The following is a 21,266-nucleotide window of genomic DNA, read 5'->3' as shown; positions in this document are numbered from 1 at the left end:
CCAATAGTCGAACTAGGATTTCACTGCCAAGAACTTTTTTTTTTTTTAAAAGACACATTTTGTCTTTAAATTGCGTGTTTTGTACAGTTTATGTAAATAGAAGATGTGATTTTTTAAAAATATTGTGAACATGATTCAATTTCTAACTATTTTTTCAATGAAAAAGATGTTACATTTCTGATATTTTTTTGTTATTATTTACGCATGTCACGGCGATGGCCATTGACATCTATCGCTGTCAACGGTCGCGAATGAACAAAATATAAATGAGAAAACGCGAGAAGGTTGGTCATAAACAACAATCACGTGATTCTTGCACTTGGCGGCCGTTCAATATTTCCCGGAAAACTTGGAATTTCTGGTAGAGCGTGCTCGTGCACGTGCCGGACCGCTTGTATTGTTTTAGTAGTGTAGTAGTCATGTGAGGCGGTAAGCCAATGACATTGGAGCTGTCCCACTGCACCGAGTGCGAGTGCCTTTTTTTCCGCTCACTCAAAAGCCCAATCAAGTTGTAGTAAGAAGCAACAACAAGGGCGAGGGCCTTTCAAAACAAAAGCACGACTCTTGAAACTCGCGTGTCTGGTCAATCTAATTTTTTGATAAAACTGAAACCGCATAGGCTACTGATAGTCTGAACTAAAGCAAATCATCAATTTTCAGATTTTTGTTATATTCATAAAGAAGGTGGTTATACTTACAAATGATAGAATAGTCTTTGTCATGGCCTTGACAATGAAATTGGATGTGCAACGCCAGTTATTTCCACCTACAAGATAGAGCAAAAATGTAAGATAAAAAAGTAATAATGTAAATATGGAATCCCAAAATATTTACACAAAGGCAGGGGATAAAGTATAACCAGCATCCATAAGTACAATATGAAGCTACCAGTGATTAATTTGGCAGCAATATCGTATTGTGCCTCAGGTAAATAGTGCAGAGCTATTAAATAAATATTCGTTTTCCGTAATGTTGAATGGCTAAATTTCCCTATGATTATTCCTGAATGACGGGGACGTTGACGCCGAAGAAGGAAAAAGTTGTTGCGCTACTTGAGTCCAAGATTGAAGTAAAGCTCAACTAATTCCTGTATTATCATTTTGAGCACGCCAAAACTGCCGGTGTCTGATGCGCACCCGAGCTTAGCCTCAAACGGTATCAAAATAAATAATAATAAATGAGGTTCTAAGTACAACAAAAGAACAACCGACTAACATGCATAGCAAAAGTCCGCTAACTTAAATGCTCTGTTATGCTAATGTTTTACCAGGTCGTTTCTGGTGCGCACCAGATGGTTTAAATTCATTTCATGTCTGTCGATGTCCCTTTGGGGGCTCCGTAAAAAAGTGCCCCAAACGTATGGAACCCCAAAAGTAAATCATTTCGGGGCACAAAGTGTTTCCTAAAGTGTCCAGTTACAAACGAACACTTACTGTTTGGATTTTGTACATTCTCTTTTTGTTCTAATATGAAGAAATAGCCCTCAATGTCAATTTAGAATTCTCATTTATTGACAAAGATGAGGGAACCCTGAAGAACAAGAAACATAGCTACTTAACCACAGCATACCAACTTAACTGAATAAGAGAAAACAGAACAACAAGTGCTAACAAAACTGATAACATGAAATCTCTGTACATAGGATAAGCCAAAATACAACAACAGACACATAATTGGCATTAACAGAGAGTATACTTACAGAAATATGTGTGGAGCACAATGCATCAGCAATACAACTACTAACTCTCCCGGGCCACTATTAGGAGGAATAAGATGACTATGGAAGAACGCTACCCCCTAGCGGCCGGTGGCATTCTCTTCATAATAAATGAATGAAGAGGCTTGCCCAGGCAACAAACTAAATGAAAGTCCGTGTGTGCTACGTCCTTTTGCTCCGACATGAGCAGGAGTTACGCATAATTAGCAAGTGGTAAGCGTCATCCTTCCCAGAGCACGTGAAGGCAACACGACCTTTATTGTCTCAGATTACCCGGAAGCTGCTCTTCAGTCTCCACCTTCCGGCGGGTAACTTGTCAGGTGTTCGCCGTTTCAACGCGAGACGAAATCGGCGATGGCTCCCGAGCCGTCCGCGTCCGGCGGCTGCTCGACGGCGGCCGTTTGTCACAACACCGGTCACGCACCGTATCCGCGCACGGCACGGCGACAGCAGCTTGCTTCTCCGCGCGTTTGACGTCACGTAACCCAGGAAAGGCGAAAATGTGGCAGCGGGTGCGTGGCCGCGACGCCGGCGCCAATTAACCAGGAGCGGGCGGACAGGAGCGGCACCCGGGCGAGGAGAGCTCTGAGGCCTGAAGCTTTTTCGGCCCATTCATGGTGAGGTGGTGCTGACCAAAACGAAACGATTTGATCCAAACGTCAAACTTTTTTTTTTTTTGGAAGGCCATTTCTGTTGAAATACCTTGGTGCGTTCTGTTCATTGACTCACTACTGCAACAGTTCCTCAAGTGAAACTGTCATACGGCTGCAGGCACGAGAAACCTGTTTGTCTACGATGAGAGCCGGTGACTGCAGCTCCCAGTCTTAATGAGCACTAATGGTGTATTGACCTCTGGCTGCTCCAAGGTTAGCGTCCCACTCTCCTCCACTGCGTTTACTTTGTCAGTCTGAGGTGATTACATAATGAGAACCTCACTTTTGTGAGACAGGACAGGACAGGACAGGACAGGAGAGGGGGGGATGCTGTCGAGAGGGACGGTGTTACATAAGGCATGTTTTCCTTCCTTCCTTTTCCTTGGATGGGATGGGATGGGATGGTGATGCGGGCAGCTCTGCAAATAAGCCCTTTGGAGGCGTCCGTCCGTGTTTCCATTGCTGTGTAAATTTCCTAGGATGACCTCACAACAGCGGGATCGTTCACAAAATGATGGCAGCCAGGGAGTTCCAAGTCGGATAGGGGTGGGAACCTCTGGCTAATTCACGATAACAATGTCACGATATGGCTGCGAATTGAAAAAAGTTGATCACATAGTAGACGACCAATTCATTTAAAGTGGGAGAGGAGGGGCCGATCGGACGACCAATTCATTTAAAGTGGGAGAGGAGGGGCCGATCGGACGTCTGTGGCCGTCAGGGGCGGCCGATGTCAGGCAATGTGTTCATTTTGGGCAGGGCCGGCCCAGGCCATTTGCGGGCCCTAAGCAAAATGATGCAAAGGGGCCCATATTTTTGGCCCACCATTTCGTCACAGTGTACTGTGAAACCTACATACATCCAATCCAAGCCATACATCCCTACTTTGTATGTTAATCAGATTTTGTTGCACTGCATGCTTCAAACTTCTCACCCCAAATGATTGTCAGTATTTACAGTAGATAGCGCCAAACCATTTTCTAAAAGAGGAAAGAAAGTTAAGGAAGAACTTTTATTTTTTTAAAACTTGTAATCAAGTATCAAAACTCACAAAAGTCAAATAAAGCAAACTGTAGTCAACAAAATAGAATATAAATTAAACAACTGCCAGATTGGGGGCCCCCTAGTGGTCAAGGGCCCTAAGCAGCTGCATAGTCTGCGTATAGGCTGGGCCGGCCCTGATTTTGGGGCATTTCACCTCATTTTTTGGGGTTGATTTTCGCTCACTTCCTGCTGGGTTACTGAAAAGGAAATGACTCAATAATGTCATCATGGAAAAATGATACAAAGCAAGAACGAGTAGAGCAAAAATACCATGAGGATTCCGTTCTCTCGTATTCAAACAAAATCAAAACGGCGAAAATCAAGCCCTTCTTTGTGTTCCGATTTTTGAATTCTAAAACACGTACGGAATGATATTCTTCTTACCATTGGTGACCCTTACCATTGAAATGAAGAAGGAGAGGATAGAAAAATACGAGGGCGTTCCGTGAACCGGCTCGGCAAACTGGCCGGAACGCGTCCGCGTCTCGAAGACGACTCTCATTATTATTGTTACATCTGCAAGGAAGTCGTCCGGTTTTTCATGATTTATTTCAGAAGTCGTACAACGCAACAGCCAAGCCGACGCCCTCTAACGCACCTCTCTCACGCTCTTGTCAGTCACACGGTGCGTTCAGGAGCAGCGTGCAAAACACAACCGCCACGTGTACCGGTCACCTCCTTAAATGGTCTTCCTCCCGACATCCACCACGCGGCGGCGGTGCTGCTGCTGCTTTATTTCTATTGAACGGTTTCTTCTTCTGTTGCTGTGTACTTTATGTTGGAGTTGGTCTGGGAACGCGCGCGCGCGCGTGTGTGTAGCGCTGAGCTCCCGAGTGACGAGTGGTCAAAGTAGATTTCTTTGTTTTTGTTCATAAATGTGCATAAGTGGCAGCTTGTCCCCTTTTTGTTACTATTATGCACGCATCCTACCTACCACGCGTGACACACAGTAGAACCCATTATTATTATTCGGGTTTGTATTTATCATTTTTTTGTTTTGCTAGCTGCAGTATTTACGAATGATTTGGCATAGGTTTTTGGGCTGTCCAATTATAATGTATCCTTATAGGAAAATCCCACTCAACATACAAACCAGGTCCTGGAACCAATTCAATTCGTATGTAGAGGTACCACTGTATGCTTTTGTTTGAGCTAATATGTTTGTTTATGAATTCATTATTTAGTTTAGAAGTATATTTAGCAGTTTTGGGTGGGTATATAGTATGTCTGAACGATTTATTCAGAGCATTAAAAAAAAAAAAATGTTAGCATTTATAGCATTTAAGCTTGCGGACTTTTCCTATGCAAGTTAGCCAATTGTTCTTTTGTTGTACTCGTTAATTCATATTTATATATTGTTTGAGGCTGAGCTAAGGTATTTCCATTTTTAAATGCATTTATTGATCTCGTGAAACGAAAGTGCAATTCTGCATTGTTTCAAGGAACACTCAGGAATTTTGTATTCACATGGACTACTCTTATGAAAGTGCAGTCTTGGCAAGCAAAAATAAATGTGATTATAAGCATAAACACTTATCCTGAATATTATTCTGCAATGCGTTAAATGTTCGTATCCAATTATTGGAGCTGATTGATGAATCGATTTCCTAAATAATCGATAGCTGCAGGCCTAGATGCATTAACAAACACGTTAGCTCAAATAAAAACTTGCGTTGACCTTAACAGCCATGTCAGACGAGTTACCTCTAATTATATAATCATAATGTGATAATATGTATATTGTTATATATTTACTGTTACCACCAGAGGGCAGTGCATCCCGAATCAATAAAACGAAATGCAACGCGTAAAAAACCAACCATTGCAATGCCACTCTAACTAAACGAATGGTCCGAGCAGAGAAATTGAATGGCAAGCTTTTTTTCTAAGCGATTTTCATTGTTGTCTTACCTCTTTTAAAAAGACATTTGCATGTGATTTTGTCCTGATGCCGTTTGTAATTAGTTTTCATGGTGCACGGGGAGTCTAATGGTAGGCAGCTGCAAATAAAGTCGAGCTCCCGTCTGTCTTTTTATGACCGCAGCAGAGAACAAAACGCTGCTTTTATTGAGCCTTGACGGCGACCGTCCGTTTCTATTCATCGAGTGTAGAGGCGGAAAATGTGAGGCGCGGCGCAGAGAGGGATGTCACCAACTCTATCCGCAGGCACGATTTCTCCGAATGTCCCGTAGCCAAGGTCGCGTGAGGCGAACGTGCCGAGCCGAGCCGAGCCGAGCCGAGCCGAGCCGAGCCGAGCCGAGCCGAGCCGAGCCGAGCCGAGCCGAGCCGAGCGGAGCGGAACGGAACGCGAGCCGACGCCGGCTCGGTGATTATTCTTTGTTGTCCTGGTGACCTTTAATTTTTTCCCCGCCCTTTCGCTAAGGCGTGACGGCGACGGACACGCGGTCACGATGGACGAGGCCGCCAGCCGTCTGGAGCGGGAACACGTGCACGGCGTCTACGAGAAGATCGCGCCCTACTTCAACGACGGCCGCTACAAAGCCTGGCCCAAGGTGCGGCAGTTCCTGCTGGAGCAGCCGCCCGGGAGCATCGTGGCCGACGTCGGTGGGTCGCGTTCGGCTCGCCCGACTCAAAAAGCGCCGCTAAACGCCGATCTCATCGCTCGCTCAGGCTGCGGCAACGGCAAGTACCTCCACATCAACGAGCGAGCGTTCAAGCTGGGCTGCGACGTCTGTCGCCCCCTGGTGGACTTTGCCGGAGGCCGAGGGCACGAGGTGCAGATGTGCGACGGGCTCCGTTTGCCGTACCGGGACGGCTGCTTCGATGCCGTGCTCTCCATCGCAGGTGAGGAGAGTGACCGCCGGCCGGCAAACAAGTGAAATCTTTGGAAGATATATCGAAATACACGAATAATACGCAGATTAACGAGGATTGTAATACAAAACGAACACCAAATGTTAGCAAAAAAAATTGGAAAGGGTAAAGATGTTATTCCAAAAAATGGTAGAATTTGATGAAACAAAAATCCATATTAGGTAGGCACATCCTAATAATGCTGCAAATATTACAGATAACATACTTGAGCCCCCCAAAAGTTATACAATGGCTGGGGGGGGACATACAAAAAAAGCCAAATCTGATTCGATGCAGATTTATTTTTTTGGCTTCGTGACCCGTTTTTTTTTTTTTTCGGTCAAAAATGACTGCAATGCCTTCTTTCGGCACAAATTTGTTAATTCTTTCAATTGTAAAATTTTTGACCAACATTCATCTAAATTTGAACGCAAAATATCATTTCAACACATTTATGAGATGAAAAGCATTGCCCCGCTTTTGACCTCTGTGACCTTTGACCCTTTCACTTCTCATGTCACCTGCCCTGCAAATTTGAGGTCATTAGAACAACTGATTAGCTTGAAATAACTTTTCTGACCTGTGACTTTTGACTTGAATCCCCTCTTGTGGTCTTGAGTGGTTATCACTCTCTAGATGACAAATACTGTATATCCTGGAATCATCCCTTTCAATGATCTTGAACACAAACATTACAGAATACATCATCTAGCAGAGGGAGGTCAGTGTTCATCCAAGTAAAATTTAGATCCAAACAAATACACTTTGGCCCCCAAAACACTCTATAGAGTGGTACCTCTACATACAAAGTGAAGTGGTTCCAGGACCTTGTTAGTAAGTCGAAATGGTCGTATGTTGACCACGATTTGAGTGGTGTACCTGAACGCACCGCACCGCGCTGAGACAGAGGCCTTTTTAATTGGACTTTTCATGTTCATCTGCGGCAGACAGTAGGCACGTTGTGTTGCACAAGTTCGGAAATAATTGGCAATTTTTTTGGATCGCGCGTCGAAGTGATTGTATGTCGAGGTACCGCTGAATGTCTTAGTATTGAATTGATTTGGAATCCAATTGGTTTGCAATGAGTTTTTATATTGGCTGTGAATGCTCATCTTTGACGGCGCTAGGCGTCCGATCCGCGGACGGGGTTACGACTAGCGCCGCCAAGGAACGGGCGTCCTGTAAAAGATGTTGACACGCTGCGTTTGCGCCGCAGTCATCCACCACTTGTCCACCAAAGAACGTCGTATCCGAGCAATAAAGGAGATGGCCCGCACGCTGCGAGCGGGGGGCCGCCTCATGATCTACGTGTGGGCCATGGAACAGAAACGCCGCAAATTCGAGAAGCAGGACATCTTCGTCCCGTGGAACCTCGACGAGCACAGGAAGGTCCGTAGCGCGTCGGCGGCGGCCGACGGCGCCCGCCCGCCGCCGCCGCCGCGCGGTCACTGGTTCTTCTCGCGCTCCATGGACTCCTTCTTCGACTTCGGGAGCTTGTCCGTCTCCCGCCCCTCGTCCCGGGATCCCCTGGCCGTCGGCCGGGGCCTCGTCCGACGGTTCTCCGGCTTCTTCTCCCCGCCGTCCGAGGAGGACGTCTTCGGCTCCGATCTGCGGCAGGGGCCCGAAAATGAAAAAGGGGAGGGCGGCGCGGCGTTGGCGCGGCAGTGCGGAGCTTACGCCTTGCCCGACCTGGTCTCTCTCCCGGAGACGACGGCGGAGAGCCCCCCCCCGGCCGTCGAACGCCCTCCGGCCAACGGCGCCCGCCTGCGCTACTATCACGTGTTCAGGGAGGGCGAGCTGGCCGAGCTCGTCGGTCACGTGGAAGAACTGGTCGTCCGCCGCGCCTACTTCGACCACTCCAACTGGTGCGTGGTCGCCGACAAGGTAGACCCGCTCAAAAGATGACTTTTGCCCATCGTGTTACGACACCTTTTTAGGGCATTTTAGCACTCCGTCTGTTTTTGTTTACAAAAGCTTCACACGACCGTTTCATCTTTTTATTGGATTTTTCTCCAGGAGTTTCGGCGCGAGGTTGACCGATATGTGATTTTCGAGGGCCGAGGCCTGCGCCGATTTCTAATTCGGCCAATTGCCCGTGTCTAAAGCCACTTTTTTAAAAAGATATTCAAGGCCGATGCTTTTTTTTTTTTTTTTAAATTAAAAAAAAAAAAAAAAAGCGTGTTGAAAGCGTCATTCTATACCAGGGGTGTCCAAACGTTTTGCAAAGGGGGGCCAGATTTGGTGTGGTAAAATTGTGGGGGGCCGACCTTGGCTGACGTCCTTTACGTAGAATAGTATATTTAAGCAAATTTTAGCAAGCCGTTCCGTGTGTCACATTGGCTTTATTATTTTTTTTTTGATGAATAATTTCCACAATCTCGCAACTAGCCTTTGTAGCGTACTCTTTCGACTCTCGGGCTCTTGTGAAATACTGCAGCTGTAAAATGAAACTAGCTTCAAGTTGCTTCAATTTCTCGCTACGTATCTTCCCTGTCATCTTGTCGTATATGTCAGCGTGTCTTGTTTGGTAATATCGCCTCACATTGAACTGTTCAAAAACAGCGACTGTCTTTTTGCAAATGAGGCAGACACAGTTGTTGCATATTTTAGTGAAGAAATAGTCCAATTTCCACCTATCCTTGAAGCGTCGGCCGTCGCGGTCAACTTTCTTTTTGTTATTGATTGTCACCATTTTAGAAAATTGGAAGTGAAGGCTCACACGGGGTAAGGTAGCTTAGAGTGCTGCTGCCTTTTAGTGGGTAAATGAGGAGCAGCATTTAGTGTGTAAGCTACTTCATATACTGGTAGCAGTACTGCTGACCAATTTTTTAAGTCTGTGTGCGGGCCAGACATTATTGATTTTATGACAGAGGCTGGGGGCCGGATGAAATTTGACCGCATTTGGCCCCCGGGCCGGACTTTGGACATGTCTGTTCTATGCAGTAATTAAGAAGTGACATTTTTCTTCTGCTACTTCCTTATTTAGGACACTGGCCACTCGGGGGTGCAAAATCACCATTAACAGAGCATCACCCAAACGGCCATAAAAGCAGTTAACCTATTATTCGGGCCAATCCTGAAAAATGCCTGTATATCGATAAATTGGTTGACCTTCAGGAGAAAGATCATTACCCAAACGGTGAACATACCAGTTATCCTATTATATGGACCGATCAGAGGTGGGTAGTAACGCGTATACTTGAGTAACTTTGAGAAATGTGTACTCAGAGTAGTTTTATCACACAATACTTGAGCAGATTAGTGAAGAAAAAACACTACTCTCACTCCACTACTTTGGGATACGCTAGAGTTGTTCCATTTTTCCTCTTTATTCTACATATCGACTTAATAATTGCCGGAGAGGCTGGCAGTAGCTGTCCCAGTTTCGCCAATGAGACATCGAAACAATAACCCCATCGAACATTGTTTTTTCTCCACGAGAGGGTACTTATGCTCTTTGGATGGGTGATGTTTCATATTGTAGTTCTGCTCTGAATTCAATGATTTTTGTGTCTTCGTTTTGGCCTAACATGGTCGTGTAATAGGTTATAATACAGTATAATAACAGTTCATTTTGATGAAGTTGTGCTGAGAAAAAAATATACCCTGATTTAAAAAAAACCATCTAACATAAGCAGTTACCCACAGTGTTACCCATTACTTGAGTATTCTTTTCAGCGAACACTTTTTTTTACTTGAGTACATTTTTTTGGAAGACTACTTCTACTGGAGTAATATGCTACTCGAGTATATTTTTTACCCACCTCTGAGACCGATCTTTAAAAAAGTCCAAATGTCGGTCGACATTCACGAGGAAGGTCATCGCCCAAACAGCGAAACGGTTATCCTACTACAATATATTGGCCCGTTTTGAAAGAAGACCGTATAATGGCCAACCGATATATCGGTGAACCTTCATTAAAAAGCTCATCGCCCAAACACTGAACAAGTTACCCTGTTATATTGACCGGACCCTATATCAAACCAACAGTGAGCGTGTTATCCTATTATATCGTCCAATCTAGAAAACAAATCCTTTAAATGGGTCCACCTTTAATTTTGGCTAGACTAGGGAGGTCAGTAAATGAGCATGTTTCAGTGTCATGGAAGGTAATATATGTCCAATCCATTTGAAGTGGGAGGCCGCTTGAAAATGAACATTTTTTTAACAGCACAAGCCTTTCATGCCTTTCTTATTGGCCAGAAAAAATGACCGATGGAACGAGGCTAACGAGAGCATTATTTGCCTATTGATGACGCAGCATCAGGAACGCCGAGCTGGGGGAATCCAACTCGTAAGCTCCGTTTCGCGGAACAACCAACGACTCCGCCCACTTTTTCAACTTTTGAGGAATACTTGATGTTTTTGAGAACCATGTTTGAAGTGGGAAAAAAAAAAACAGAACAGGCATTTGTAAGCCGTGCAAACCTCAGCAGAGCACACTAGCGGCCGGAGTTGCTCGTCTGAACTTTTAGCCTAACGGTTACCGGGCTCTCCTGTCGCGCCGGCGGCGCGGGTTCGACTCTCCACCTGGACGTGGGGGGCGCTTAAAACCGCTTACACATGTATACATAATAAAATAGAAACATGATTAAGTACATATGCTACATGATTATAAGTGGCATTACACTGAATTCATCTGTACATAGTAGGGAAGTGGCACAAGTCAAAATATTAGGCACACATGCAGAGCAAAAGCAATAATGCTCCCAATATTACCCCCCACCCCAAAAAAAAAAAAAAAAAAAAAAAAAAAATCAATACTTGAGAAATGACACACAAGGAAGAAAATAGAAATGCACAAATTTTAGGTGTTTTATTTTTGGGAATTTCTCTGCCTTCTGACTTTTAATACTTTTTTTTTTTTTTTCTTCCCTGTCTTGAAAAGACAAACGTTACTCCGTGGCTGCATTGCACGACTGTTCCTTTTCAAAAATGAAAGTTGTACATACAAAGTATTAAGTCTCATGCGCCGTCTTTTTTTCAGCGTGCTTTATCGCATGTACGAGGACATCCGACGTCTTACAAGCAGAAAAGCGGCGCTCGCTCGGCCGTCTCATACTGTGAATAAACGTTGCACTGTAACGCCAAGTATGTCGACGCTTCTATGTGGAAACTTTGTGCCAAGAAGTGTGTTTTATCCGTCTTTGTGTGTGTGGACCAACTGGTGTCCATGATGTCCTTTTTTTTTTCTCCTTGATTAAAAGATGTTTTGTTCAGGCAGATGCTAGTCTTTTTTTCCCCTCCACTTTGATGTCCAGTTATCCCGTGAATTGAAATGAATTTGTCACTCTTAGACGTCCAGTCTTCTTGTTGTGCTTGTAGCGTTGCCGGTTGAAAAGATGGTCACTCAACTTTTATTATTAACCTTGATTTGCCTGGGACGGCCAGACTGATCTCCCTTTATTTTTCAAACGCTGTGAGAATAGTCTGGGACCCAGCCATTAACGGCCTCTCAAGCAAGCACAAAATCAACCGTCCAGTCAGATTCGTTTATTTGCGTGACGTATTCTTAACGAGCAACGTCACTCTTCCGCGTCGGAAGTCATCTCCACAACAACAACACAGATGGTGAACAGGAGAGCCGAGAATATGTTCTTATCCACGGTAAAATCCGTTTTAAACGACTGAAAACAAATTGACACAAGTCATTGACAACAGTCTGTCTCACGCTAGCCATGCTGAATAAACTCCACTCGTATGTTTACTTGCGCGCGCAAGTCCCTCGTCGCTTGAATAACGTATCGTTCGCCCGTCTCTGATTGGTCCACTCCGCTGTCTGTTTGCTGTGGTTCGCTCCGCCCTGGAATTTTGATCCTCTGAATGGTGGCCAGACTCAATAGCTGGAAGAGCGTTGAGTCCGGTGTACCAGGCTAAACCTTGATGGGAACAGAGCTACGGTACAAACAAATAAGATGGCACAATTAGCAATTGACAATATTTTGACCTTACCCATTTTAAGATGTATACATCACAATAAATTGCAATGACCTTGAATTATTCCACTTTATCCTTAATCTCTATTTTGAGTGCAATATATATAGGACCTTTCATTTTCATATAGAACATGAAATCGTAACACATTGACGGCCACGGACGTCCAAATTTCCCATTTTCAATGGCATTTACTTTGGTTAATATCATTGACGGCCACGCGTGTCAATTCTATTGATGTGCTCGGATTCCATTTACGCATATGTAAGTCGATATGTCGAGTCCCCAAATCAACAGGAAGTGACCCGATATTGTCCCCGAAATGTCCTAAAATCAACCTGGGCGGGGCGAAGATCTGTATCTCCCCCGCAGCAAAGCCCCATGGTCGTTTTTTCAGAAATTCCAGTTTCTAGTTCTAAAGCTTGTTCATCATTCGGAAGTCAAAATTGGAAATCCATTAACGTCTGCATTGCTCCTTTGCTGCCATCCTTTGTCAGGCGCAGGCCAAAATGTCATCTCTGACCCGTTTGAAAATCAGAGCTTCCAACCATTGCGCCGCAGCGTGCAAGCCTGTCAATCATACGGCGGGACGTGGCCCGCGGCCCTCGGATTCTCCGAGCGGAAGGAATTTGCAGCCCGATTGCGAGTGGCGGCGGGCGCGACGTGTCGCGGCACGCCGCCTCCTTGTTTTTGCGCTCAATTAATTCGGAGTGCCCTTTGCGTGTGCGCATTCCAGCTTTCCACGCGCTTCTACACATGTCAGACAGATGGGATATCATGTTTCAATCAGGGAACGTCATTCAAGATCACTACTAGTACTTTTTTTTTTTTTTTTTTGCCAATGCCATATACTGAAATACAGGTAATCCGGAACGAGTGCTGTTCCTAGGCTGGTGATGTAACCTGAATTTCACGTAAATTGGAATGAACCCTTCATGTACCCCTAGATAACCTCAAAATAACTGTCCAAAAACATTTATTTTACTTCATTATTAATAAGGTAAGTAAAAAAAAAAAGATACTCCTAGGTAATGTGTTAAATGACTGTTTTGTTAAATGATATTCAATGACTATTCGGGCTTCAAAAAAACCCCAAAAAGTAAGGGCTTTACTCGCAAGTGAGTCATAGCCGCTCAGGTCGCCAGCGTCCTCTCTTAACACGAGCCCACCATCCAAAAACCGGATCGGGACTCAAGAGGAGTCCGCGCCTTGCAGCGGCAGCATGATAACAGGGAAGTGGGACCCGACACCGTCAAGAACTGCCGAACTGTGTCGACGACGCTGCCGGTGGAGGAGGTGATCCTGATTCGGCAAGAACTAGCTACTGTGTGCACGACTTTAAAACAAAAAAAAGGACAGAAGAATGGCAGACGAGATTCCGGCATCGTAAAGTCAAAATCGCCTAAGTCGGGTACGTCGTAACCTGGGGACCAGCTGTAATGACATGCAAACCCAACATTGAGTGAACATAAAAAGCCAAGAATAAAACACAAAACCAATACTAGAAAAATTCCCCCAACAATGCTAGATTTGAGAAAAAAGGATTACATGTTGTGCGCTGTGTTGGCCACAGTGTCGTGGCACTTTGCACACACTGACAGTAACGTACTTGTACAAGAAATCATCCCGCTAAAGCCTCTCAACTCATTGGCGTGGTCCTGTCTATCCGTTGGAACAGGTAGAACGGAATCCACATTCATTGTTTTAAGAGTAAAAATGTGATGCCAATTTTCGATAGCGTGTCAATGTCGTCCACGGTCGGCTAGTGACGTGAAGCTACGGTAAGCTTTTTCCAGAACCAAGGAAAGCCAAGTATGTTAAAGCACATTTTCATCACCTCTGCACAGGAAGCGAGCGGAGCCGCTCGGCAGTCGGACGGCGGTATTGTCGGAATGTCCGGCGTGGCGCCGCCGGCCGCTCGTCACGTTACGTAACGACGACTCACAACGTCGGAGGCCCGCGGCGGCGAGCCCGTCTGGCTAATAAGATCCGCATGTGACGGAGCTCAGAAATGAGGGCGCAAACACGACGGGCTTATCACGACCGTGACCCGTCCATTAGTAACATTTGAATCCCGGGCAGAGAAAAGCCTAAATCTGGAAGGGGGCCGCCATTGGTAGAATAGTCTGGCTGGATTTGGACTTTTGGCGTCTGAGCACGGGAGACGCTTCCGTATTTGGTGGCTTACTGTGAGGGAGAAGAACCTGCTTGAAAATGAACATTCCAATTTTTTAAACAACAGGACGCATAATGAATGCCTCTTTCTGGCCCAAAAATGACTTGCGCTACGAGGCTAACGATATCATTATTTAGCTACTGATGACGCAGCGTCAGGAACACTTTGACACCGGGCTGAGGGAATCCAACCCGCAACCTGTGTTGGGGAACGACAACTGAGGCGTGCTGCCTACTTAAGAAAAATACTTTTGAGGAATATTTCAGACCAGTGTTGTTTTCTTTAACGATGACGAGAACGACAATATTTTGTCGACGAACACTTTTTTTCGTGTCGATGACGAGCTGAGAATGTGTTTTGGGAGACTCGAACATAACGAGACGAATGGCAGTTTTCATCTGATGAGACGATCATTTCCGTCACGCGTTCGCAATGTTTTGTATATACCGTATTGGCCCGAATATAAGACGGCCCCGATTATAAGACGACCCCCTCTTTTTCAAGACTCAAGTTTGAAAAAAAGACTTTTTGAACACCAAATTCATTTTTATACAGAAAGTAATTACGGTACATCTGAAAAAAATGATTATAACAATATATTTGAGAGAAAAAGCATGCCTCGTTCAAATCTTAATATCTGAACATTTAAATATGTAAACTGAAGTGCAATCACTTTCGTAAATGAATAGCTTCTGCGAATATAAGGCGACCCCCACTTTTTCAGTCTTATTTCAATGCAAAAAACAGCGTCTTATATTCGGGCCAATACGGTAGTTAGCCTGCGTTGTGTCCGCTTGTGGGGTCCCGGGATGCATACCTGTTTGGCAGTTTAAGTTGAGTGTCTGAAATCTTTTTTCGGCTTTTCCGGTTGTCTCCATCTAACCCTGTCCTGTGCATCCTCTGCTCTCGCACCCGCTACCTTGGTGTCCTCTTTAACTACGTATTCTAGACCTCCTGCCTGGGATATGGAAATTCAGCACCCTTTTGCTAAGATACTCACTATCTCTCCTCTGGACATGCCCAAACCATCTCTGACTTCTGACCTCCGAATCCTCTAATGTGGGCTATCCCTCTGATATGCTCGTTCCTTATCCTATCCATCCTGGTCACTCCCAAAGAGAACCTCAGTTGCCGTTGCAAGAATCATCCAATAATCATGCCTTCATGTACGTCGCAAATTTATATCGGTCTGCCTTTTTTAATTTTTAAAATCTCCATTGTATTTAAAATGTTCATCTCTTTTCAACAATTAAAACATTCATTTTGTCATTGAAACAAAGTCACATTCTGGAATATAACCAATATACTCTTTACATCTCTTCATTTCACAGTACATACTATATTCTTTGAACCTGTCTCCCTACAATACAGAACGTGAATTATACTATAATAGTACACATCATTTTGCAGTCACTGCCTGCCTTATTGTAGTGGCACAGCCGATGCGATAACAATTGCTAGCTGCCGTGCTAACGTACAGACCGTAACATCGGCGTTAATCCCGACATTTAGTAATAATAACATTTAAGTGAACAATTTGAACTGTGATATTTACAGTACACAACAATAGCGCGATAAACACCTAGTAAGTACTTGAAAATAGTTCTCAAAACAATGCTAATATCCGTCGTTATGCACAGGAACCTTCTAATAGCTGCTTCGCCATGAGAATATCAACATAAGGCTAAATTCTCTTTGACCGGGAATTGTTTAAGGCACAATTCTGGCATTTTTGTAGTTATACCTAACCTGACATACAGGACACAAATGAATATACATCCAGGTGTGACATTACTTGTCAAGTTCAAAAGTAGATCCCTAGGTTGACATTGTAAAATTACCCAAAAATAAGGAGAGAAGACACTCAGTTTTCTTGGCCAAGGAGGTCAAAAAAGAGTGACTACCGTTAGTCACCAAAATTGATCTCAAGGAAAAAATCCTCCTTGGTATTTTATTTAGGGGTTTTCCCTAAACAAGATGGAAGCCGCCCTGAGGGAAGGGGAAAGCAAGCTGGCGACACCCATGTGGTTTTCGATTGGATATGTGTGTGCATGTAGGTGGAACTAAGTGAATACAACGTGTGGAAGCAGGAGCTTATGTAAACAAACATGTAAACAGTCAAAATAATATATCCAGACACTTCAGTTATGCAACGCTGCGGCCATGGAAGATGTCCTCGGATGGAAAATTGTCCTCGGAGGTCTAGACGAAAGTCCAGACGCCAGGTGCTGAGGATGCCTCGGAAGGTCTAGTTACGCAATGGTGCGGCCATGAAGCAAAACAGTTGTCACCCCGACCCTCTTTTACTCTTTGTAACACTTAAGCATTATACTACAATCTGGTATAGCAAGCAATAATCATTTACTGGTTATATACGTAAGAAAAATATGGCAATATGTATTATTTATGGTATATATGAGCACAAGCAAATATTCAATCAACCAACCAAGCAAATATTTAATCAATCAAACCTCGATAACTCATGTGACGTGCTGCGCCACCGAGTGTCCTCTCCTCTCAAGGCTTGCGCACACGGTAAGAATTGTTTTCTTATTTTTTCCAGCAAGAATATACAACGTTGGCTTGGCCTTTGAAGGTCTGTGCTGAGTGATCATCGTACACTAAATGTAGCGTTCGCGTTAGCATTAACCTAACGCTAACGGCGAGCGTCCTGTTAAACTCTCGGACAACTTTTTTTCAAATGGCATTCAGGTGGGTATAATTCATTGAAAAGAAGGGCCTGTAGATCCGCTGAGTGTGTTGCCGTCGTCCTTGCGGACCAGGGGTGCCCGAGTCCGGTCCTGGAGGGCCCCTATCATGCTTGTTTTTCATGTCTCCCTCCATTAACACACCTGAATGAAATGGTCAGCTCATCAGCGGGAGCCTGATTTTTGATCCAGGTGTGTTGGAAACATGGAAAACAAGCTGGATAGGGGCTCTCCAGGCCTGTAAACGCTACAATATGTGCCCATCTCTCAATGTTCATTCGAAATAGTTGGAAACCTTTAATTTTGTCGTTTCATTTTACAGACGATAAAATTGTTCTTAAACTTGGACTAAAACTGGGTAAAATTAGTCTTGGGTTTTTGTCAACAAAAACCAGACGAAGACCAACACATTTTGAGATGACTAAAATATGACTCAAACTAATAAGTATTGTCATCAAGACTAAGACAAACATTAAAAGGGCTGTCAAAAACAACCCTGTTTCAGAACCATGTTTGAAGGAGTGGGGGGGTTGGGGGGCAGCAGGCAGCGTGCCGCCGTAACCTCGGCGGAGCGTGCTAGCTGTTGGCTTGGGCTTTTAGCCTGGCGGTTATTGTATTCTCCTGCCGCGCTGGCGGCGCGGGTGGGACTCCCGACCTGGCCGGGGCCCAGGTGCGGTCAAACCCCCAGAACAGCCCTAAGTTCTGCCCTTGGTCAACACGCATCAACAGATGATGTGAAAATCATCCATCTGTTTAAAATGCCCTTCCTTAGTTTTGAATGAAAACGTAAATAAATAGGACAAAACATTTCCTTTTTTTCAACTCTACATACAGTATTTCAATTTGAAAATGGAACATTTAGGGTTAGCTCTTTTTGCCCCTTTTCAATATTGAGAAACCCTCCATTTTTACAAACATTTTTTTCAACTTGTTTCATTCATTTAAAGTTTCTTTATTTGATGATATTAAAATGTGTTAGATTCTCACTGGCTGACCCAGAAATGCAGATTCAGCAATAAAATCAACTTACAAGCGATACACTACCGTTCAAAAGTTTGGGGTCACCCAGACAATTTTGTGTTTTCTCTCAAAAGTTCGACTTTCATTTATCAAATGAGTTGCAAAATGAATGGAAAATATAGTCAAGACATTGTCAAGGTTAGAAATAAGGATTTTTATTTGAAATGATCATTTTCTCCTTCAAGCTTTACTTTCATCAAAGAATGCTCGCTTCGCAACAGTTACGGCTTTGCAGACCCATGGCATCCTACTATTACTGTAATTGGTTGAGGGAATCTGGTTAAATTTCACTCCGCGCATCCAGAAGCACCTCCCACAAGTTGGATTGGCTTGGTGGTTGGTCACTTCTTGCAGCTGCTCCCACAACAGCTCAATGGCTTTGAGATGGCCACTCCACCCCATTACAGATAGAATACCGGCTGCCTGCATCTTTCCCAAATAGTTGGAGGTGTCCTTTGGGTCATTGTCACGTTGTCGGATGAAATTGACTCCAATTGAGCATTGTCCACAGGGCGTTGCAAAATGGAGTGATAGCCTTCCTTAGTTCAAATTCCGTGTCCCACTTTAGCAGCCCCAAAGCAACCATCACCGTGCACGGTTGACAGATGACATCTGGCACTCTTCCAGCATTTTTTCAGTTGTTCTGAATTTCACAAATGTTCTTCTCTTTGATCCAAACACCTCAAACTATGATTCATCTGTCCATAAGACTTTTTTCCAATCTTCCTCTGTCCAATGACTGTGTTCTTTTGCCCACATGAATCGTTTCCTTTTATTAGCCTGTCTCAGATATGGCTTTTTTTGGTTTGTTTTTTTTGCCACGCGGCATCCCGGCGTCCTCTCTTCACTGGCGACGTTGACACTGGCGTTTTATGGGTAATATTGAATGAAGCTGCTCGATGAGGCATCTATTTCTCAAACTAGACACTCTTATGTACTTGTCTTCTTGCTCGGTTGTTCGGCGGGGCGTCCCGCTTCTCTTTCTACTCTGGTTAGATCTTGTTAGTGCTGGTACAATTTCTTGGCAATTTCTCTTCTGGAATAGCCTTCATTTCTAAGAAGAGATTGTCAAGTTTGACATGAAAGTTGTCTTTTTCTGGCCATTTTGAGAGTTGAATCAAACCCACAAAAGTGATGCTCCAGAAACCCAACTAGCTCAAAGGAAGATCCGTTTTATAGCTTCTCTAACCACATAAACTCTTTTAAGCTGTGCCAACATAATTGCACAAGCTTTTCTAATCGTCTATTATCATTCTAAGGCAACTAGAAAGTACAATGTAGCATTACAACACTAGAGTGATGTTTGCTGGAAATGGGCCTCTTTACAGAACAACGTAGATATTGCATTAAAACTGGACTGTTCCAGCTTGAATAGTCATTTACCACATTGATAATGTATAGAGTTTTTTTCTGATTCATGTTATTCCCATTGAAAAAAACTGTTATTCTTTAAAAAAAGGAGGACATTTCTAAGTGACGCCAAACCTTTGAACGGTAGTGTATGCTCGGTTAGTAGGGTTAGCGTCTGTAAGGTGCTAGCCACGTGATCTGTTGGAAAAATAATTTGGAGCCATTATGAAATACTTTATAGGATTCTTGTTCATTACATCCATTTTTGTTGTTTTATTGCTTTACATTACTTTTATAAACAACATTTTACCGGCCAGGTCTTGATTTTGAATTCATATACCTGTATAGGAAGGTCAGTGACGTGGACTTCGGCCACTAGGGGAGCACTGCCTCCCCTCAATCTCCGCGTATGAATGGCACGAAACATCATCTTCCACTGCTCATTCAAAGAAATTGGACGTCTATCCAGGGGTGAAAGTGGGCGGGAACGGCCAGGAACACAGTTCCGGTATAAGAATCAGGGCCAGAGCGCAGATTCAGGGCCGGAACATTGTTCCGGTATACGGTGCATTGATTCGGAAAATATGACGGCAACTGTCAAAACGCTATGTAAAAAAAAAATAACAATACAAAGCTTCTACACATGCATTTCATCTCCAAGATCTACAACAATCAGATTTACATACAAAAGTGTTAACAACAAGCGTAATAAATCGCTTGTGTAGCGTAATCCAGTTCCACCGATATTTATTTTATTCCACGGACGGCACGGAGGTTTCCCCAGCTGCTGCAGTTATCTGAGTTTGACGATGACGAGTCACGTTAATGTGCGAATGCACGCAGCAAAGCCAAACACCTGGACTCATTTATCCGTTCAATTGGCTGACATACTGACATGTGGTCACCAGAGATAGTTAGCTCTGATTGGTTCAAATGTGCATGTTTTCTGAAACAGCAGAAAAAAAGAAAAAAAAAACGGGATGTGCAACAGAAAATGGATCAAATCTTTAAGAGCAAGGAAAGAGTTAAGGTGGCTTATTTATCGTATTTAGTTTTATTTGCTCTGATGGGGAGCTTCAGAACATCTTAGCTGTTAATGTGCACTTTGGACTTATATTTGTTCATTTATGTTAGGCTACCTTTTAATTTAAAAAAGTCAATGTTTGCGCGATGTTCAAAATCTATTCCATTTCACTCTGCATAATATAAGTCATTTGTACTTATTTTTCTGAATGTATGTTACTTATATCTTTATTATTAAAAAAACACAACAAAAAGTAATTGTTTACATTATCTTCAATTTTAATCCTATGTTTTTGAGTAGTTAAAATTGAGATTTGGCATTTAGTATGTGAGGAAATGAGGGAAAATAAAAATTAGGAGATGGAGGTTGGGGATGGAGCTGTTTTTTTGTTAACTTTTATTTTGCAAATCATTGAGAAAAATAAAATTTTGAATGAAAATCGGTTTTTGTAAGTGTTATAGAAATAACTGACCAAAAAGAGTTTACTTTGCATTTCAGCAGTTTATAAATAACATTTCTGGCTTCGTGGCGACCTTCACGTCGGGGAGTTCCGCCAAGAAATTCTAACCACTTTCACCCCTGCGTCTATCGGTGCTTCAAATACGCTTTTCGTTTCCTCTGCGAAAAGACTGCATTCCCGAATGCAGCGTTCATCTTGTCCCCGCCGAAGTGGGCCCGCTAACCCGTTTCACCTTACCCCCACTCTCGCATAGTCCACACCAACCATCTCTCCTCCTTCCCTGTCTTCTTTTCTTTTCTCCACCCCCTTCCCTTCCCTTCCCTTCAGGTCTCTCCTGGCTTTTACAAATGCGCATTCCCGCTCCC

At 43.8% G+C, this 21,266-nt stretch overlaps 1 protein-coding gene across 2 annotated transcripts; it reads left to right on the top strand.

Annotated features, from left to right (window-relative positions):
• The first annotated feature begins 4 nt into the window (after positions 1-4).
• trmt9b (tRNA methyltransferase 9B) lies at positions 5-11,001 on the top strand. Of its 2 annotated transcripts, XM_057839684.1 has the most exons (5): positions 5-2,334; positions 2,489-2,583; positions 5,798-5,979; positions 6,046-6,219; positions 7,445-11,001. In XM_057839684.1, exons 3-5 carry the CDS (start codon positions 5,826-5,828, stop codon positions 8,131-8,133), a joined length of 1,017 nt encoding a protein of 338 aa, XP_057695667.1. In that variant the 5' UTR covers positions 5-2,334; positions 2,489-2,583; positions 5,798-5,825; the 3' UTR covers positions 8,134-11,001. The 2 variants fall into 2 exon arrangements, with proteins under 2 accessions (XP_057695667.1, XP_057695666.1); XM_057839683.1 differs by lacking the exon at positions 2,489-2,583.
• Positions 11,002-21,266: the final 10,265 nt, after the last annotated feature.

The sequence above is a fragment of the Corythoichthys intestinalis genome, chromosome 6, assembly GCF_030265065.1.
Source record: "Corythoichthys intestinalis isolate RoL2023-P3 chromosome 6, ASM3026506v1, whole genome shotgun sequence".
In the NCBI taxonomy this organism is placed as follows: Eukaryota; Metazoa; Chordata; class Actinopteri; order Syngnathiformes; family Syngnathidae; genus Corythoichthys; species Corythoichthys intestinalis.
Note: the sequence above shows the minus strand (reverse complement) of the source record. Positions and strands in the feature narration are given on the sequence as shown.

Bases quoted from the DNA above. Each gene is read 5' to 3' on its own strand.
- trmt9b (XM_057839683.1), top strand. From the start codon at position 5,826: ATGGACGAGGCCGCCAGCCGTCTGGAGCGGGAACACGTGCACGGCGTC. The intron at 5,980-6,045 runs GTGGGTCGCGTT...TCGCTCGCTCAG, and splicing joins GAGCATCGTGGCCGACGTCG to GCTGCGGCAACGGCAAGTAC. The intron at 6,220-7,444 runs GTGAGGAGAGTG...TTTGCGCCGCAG, and splicing joins TGCCGTGCTCTCCATCGCAG to TCATCCACCACTTGTCCACC.